The 4,027-nt window shown below is 62.0% G+C and overlaps 1 protein-coding gene across 3 annotated transcripts in view; it reads right to left on the bottom strand.

Moving 5' to 3' along the window:
• The window catches only part of PNPLA3 (patatin like phospholipase domain containing 3), a 30,982-nt gene extending 28,619 nt beyond the window's left edge, over positions 1-2,363 (bottom strand). For 2 of the 3 annotated variants that reach the window (XM_024127500.3, XM_024127499.3), the window contains exon 1: positions 2,090-2,341. In XM_024127500.3, the coding sequence (XP_023983268.1) occupies positions 2,090-2,276 (187 nt within the window). In that variant the 5' untranslated portion in view covers positions 2,277-2,341. Of the gene's footprint in view, positions 1-2,089 lie in introns of all 3 variants that reach the window. The other variant, XM_024127498.3, reaches the window with a different exon arrangement.
• Positions 2,364-4,027: the final 1,664 nt, after the last annotated feature.

The raw sequence follows: 4,027 nt of genomic DNA, 5'->3' as shown, positions 1-4,027 counted from the left end.
CCCGGACCGGGGCACGAACCCGCGTCCCCTGCATCGGCAGGCGGACTCTCAACCACTGCGCCACCAGGGAAGCCCGGACTGTATGTTTTTAATGTGGGACCACTCTCAACTACCTTTTGGAAAATAGAGAAGATTAGATACACTACAACCTATAGGTGCTCAACCCAGCTGACGCACCTAGTAAACAGCTAGGCTTAACTTTTAGCCTCTAATGTCAGACTTACCAGGCCATCCAGTGGGGACAGAGCACGTGCATGCTCCATCTGACTTCAGTCACTGGCCTGGTCCCCTCTGGCTGGTCTGCAGGCAAGAGTACCTGTCCCAGCCCAAGCCCTCGTCCTCCGTAAATCCTGGGATGCAGAAAGCCGGACACACGTCAGCAGGTCCTGACGCACTTCTGACCTCCACTCAGCTCTCCCTGCACATGTGGCCCCACTGCGCCCGGGAAGAAGGCACCAAAGTGCACACAGCTGGCTGGTTCTGCCAGTTCTCCTGCCAAGTCAGCCTGGGTCTGGAGACACTCTCAGAAGCCCCGCCCAAGTCACAGGCCCTGGGAAATGCTCCCTGGCGGTCCCCAAGTGAGACAGGCAGTTAAAGCAGGAAACTGGGGCTCTCAGAACCTCCGGAGTAGTTCTTGCCGGGACCTCCAGATCCACTTTCCAGGGACTTGGTGGTCCCGAGCCTCGCCCTGCAGGACACAACCCCAGGCTGCACCCGTCCTCTGCCTGTTAGGAACGCCCTCGATGCTGGAGTCAGGGCACTTCACGTGCTGGGGTCTGTGCATTTGAATCTGGTCCCCATTAAACATCTGACCATGTGGCTGTCTCCAGGTCACAACCCTGGGACACAGGGGTTGGCTTTTATCACTGCTCAAGCCCAAGGTGGCCAGTCGAATCCTCCTTGAGGTCACATTTCCTGCCCTTTGCTCCTCTCCCCCTCGGTGGGGAAGGCGGCCACGGTGGCCTCTCCTAATCCCCACCTCCCCGTCAGCCCAGGGTCTGCTCCCCGATCCTATCCAATGGCAGGGCTGTGCTTACGGGCAAGGGATTCCTGCTGCCAGCGTCCGACACAGCAGTCCCCGGCTAGAGCAAAGAGTAAACCGTTAAGGAAGCCCAGACAAACAGGGGCTAATGAAAAGGTGCATTGTCTCCCCGTCTGCGGACCTTTGGATGCCAACAGCTCCATGCTGCCACCTGCCCCAGGCCCTGCTCCCTGGCTAGGATCCCAGGCCAAGGATGTCATACCCTAGTAATTTAGGCCAGCTGGCCACAAGCCCCAGTCCGCCCCTCCCACTGGTACCCACAAGTGCAGAGATGCTTCATTAGGACAAGATTCAAACGCACAGGACCTCGTTTCCAGGGCACTGAGCAAGGGTGTGGTGGGGAGGAGAGGAGGGGATGTGGGACGTCCGGCCCCCAAGAAGGGTCTCAAACACCGGAAAAGGAGGAGACAACTTTCCTACCTCCCCTCACCCCCCTCTCGCCCCCTCCGCAAAACAGCTCTCCCCAACCCCTCTTCAATCCAAACCAGCAAGTTGCCCTCTACCTGAGAGGCACCCAGCCGCCCCCAGCGCTCCCACGAGAGCTGGGCAGAGATCAAAGGCGCCCGGGGCCGGGGGGTCTCCAGTCCCTCTGGTCCCCAGAGAGGAGAAGGCAGCCACCCCGGGCCACAGGCCAAAGCCTCCTTCCTGGCCTGGCCGGAAGCAGGGCAAATCGGGCCTCCGACCTCCCCTCCCCGCCCCCTGCCCCCCCTCCCCAGGCGTCGCGCTCCCTCCTCTCCGTCGCTCCGAGACAATCTGGCTCTCAGTCCCAGGCTGAGTCGAGGAGCGGGGGGCTTTTTTCAAGCCCGGGCGCCAAAAGGGAGTCGGGGCGAGGAGGCGCTCCGGGTTCCCACGCCCAGAAGAGCCGCCCACCCGGCGCGCCCCCCTCCCAGGCCCGGCAACAGAGCTCCCCGGTGCGGGGCAAAAAGACGCACTGGAGGAGGCATCTGTCTGGGGAGACCCCGGGTGTACCCCGCAGTTTCCGTTTCCACTCCCGGCTCCACCGCGCGCCCCCTCCCCGCGCGGAGCCCCGCGGCGGCCCGGACCTACCCAGCGGGACCCCAGAGAGGAAGAAGGCACAGTGCAGCGCCCCGGCCGAGGCGCCGAAGAACCTGCGCGCGTTGCGGAGGAGGTGCGGGGCGCGCTCGCTCAGGCAGCGGGTCACTCCGATGTGGTAGAAGCCCAGGAAGCCGCAGCCGGCGAAGGACAGGCTCCAGCCGCGCTCGGGGTCGTCCATAGCGGCGGCGGGTCGCGCGTCCGGGCTCCGAGAGCACCGCGGCTCCGGCCGGCGCCCACTCTGGCTCTCGGCCGGCCCGGGTGCACTCACCCCAGGCATTCCCGGCGTGACGTCACCCGGCCGGCCCCGCCCCCCGCTCGGACCACGCGAGGGAGCCGGTGGGCCGCCCAATGCTGGGGCAGCACGCGGGGCGGCGGAGGGCTGGGAGGGCCTGGACCCGGGCGGAGGAGAGGGGAGGACCCGTGCCCGCGTGAGGGTGGAGAGAGGTTTCCGACGCTCCAATGACAGTGGGGGTCGTGGAGAGAAACAGCTCCCTTCCCGTCCCTTTTCATCCCTTAAACCAGGGAGAAACTAACAGCGGCCCGCTTAAGTTGTTAACGTGTTTTTGACGCTTTATCATTTTCTCTTTGAAGAGTTAGCAAGCCTTCGGCAGACACCAGCATCTAAAGAGAATTTCATGTCTGATTTCCTGCAGGTTTTTGTATGATGTCTTCAATTCATGGCAAGCGGTAGAGATTTTTCATTTAATGATAATGACACGAAGCTTCCCTTTCAAAGTTTCACTGCTAAGTAAAAACTGTGAATAACAGGTGCTTGGTGCTGGGAGGTGGGGTGGGCAGTGCAGGACCACGGGAGCTCTGGAGGCTCAGGCCTGGGTGATTCCTGGTGCCCTTAGGAAATGTCTAGGATCCCCTTGACCTCTGTTCCACACTGCATGGAGCATTTCCAGAGCAGCCCACACAGGGAGGTTAGGCCTTTGCCCAGAGTTGCACAGCCAGCAACCCAGGTTACTGGGCCATCCTACCCCCTGTTTTGTGGACAGAGAAGCCCCCTCCCCTCTCCACCAAGGCCCACATGGAGTGCAGAGTGTGGGCTTTGGGATCAGGCCCCACCTCCCACCCCGTGTCCTCTGTAAAACGACGGGTGGAGATGCTGCCAGGATTCAGAATGTCACCTGTGAGGCCCCTGGACACAGGGGTTATGCATGACCCTCCCACCCACACAGCTTCCCAAGTCTGAGGCATCCCCTGCTTGGGCTGAACCTGTGCCTGAAGGTGTCAGGGGGCCCAGGATCAGGGCAGAGGCTGAGGCTGGGCTGCCCCAGGGACTGCAGACCCCCAGGGTGGGTCATTCTGTCTCCCATCTATATGGACCGGAATCCCAGGGCGTGGATGCTGCGGGCCCTAGTGACCACCTGGGCTAACAGTGACATCACACAGACCCTTCATAGATTGAGGCCCAGAGCGAGGAAAGGGCTGGTTCCTCTGCCTGTCCCTGACCGTGTTGGTTTTGCTGGGCGGGGGGAGGAGGGGGGAGGCAGCACTTACAGGTGTGTCTCGGCTGACTGCCCTCCACACCCACCCTACACGCAGGGCTGGGACAGAAATGAGATTTCTGGGTGGGAAAACTGAACCTGTTGTCAGGGTCAGCTGGGGCCACAATCTCGCACCTCCTGCCCCTTACCGGGGACCCCTCCGTCCTGCACCTGCCAGCCCTCCTGCGTTGCATGACTACGCTTAGGACTAATGCCAGGAAGGCCAGGCTCGGGGCGGGAATTAGAGGCTGTGCTTGCAGCCCCCAGATGAGGCATCCTGCCGCCGGCCGCTGGCATTTGTGTTCTCTTCCTACCCACAGACACACATTCATGGCAGGCCGCCTGGGAAATCTGTCCTCCCTGGCGTGACCCAGATGTAGGTGGGAAAGGAGCAGGGCTGAGGAGTGACCTCCTCTTCGTGGCTGCATGTTGACGG

This window comes from Physeter macrocephalus, chromosome 6 (assembly GCF_002837175.3).
Source record: "Physeter macrocephalus isolate SW-GA chromosome 6, ASM283717v5, whole genome shotgun sequence".
In the NCBI taxonomy this organism is placed as follows: Eukaryota; Metazoa; Chordata; class Mammalia; order Artiodactyla; family Physeteridae; genus Physeter; species Physeter macrocephalus.
Note: the sequence above shows the minus strand (reverse complement) of the source record. Positions and strands in the feature narration are given on the sequence as shown.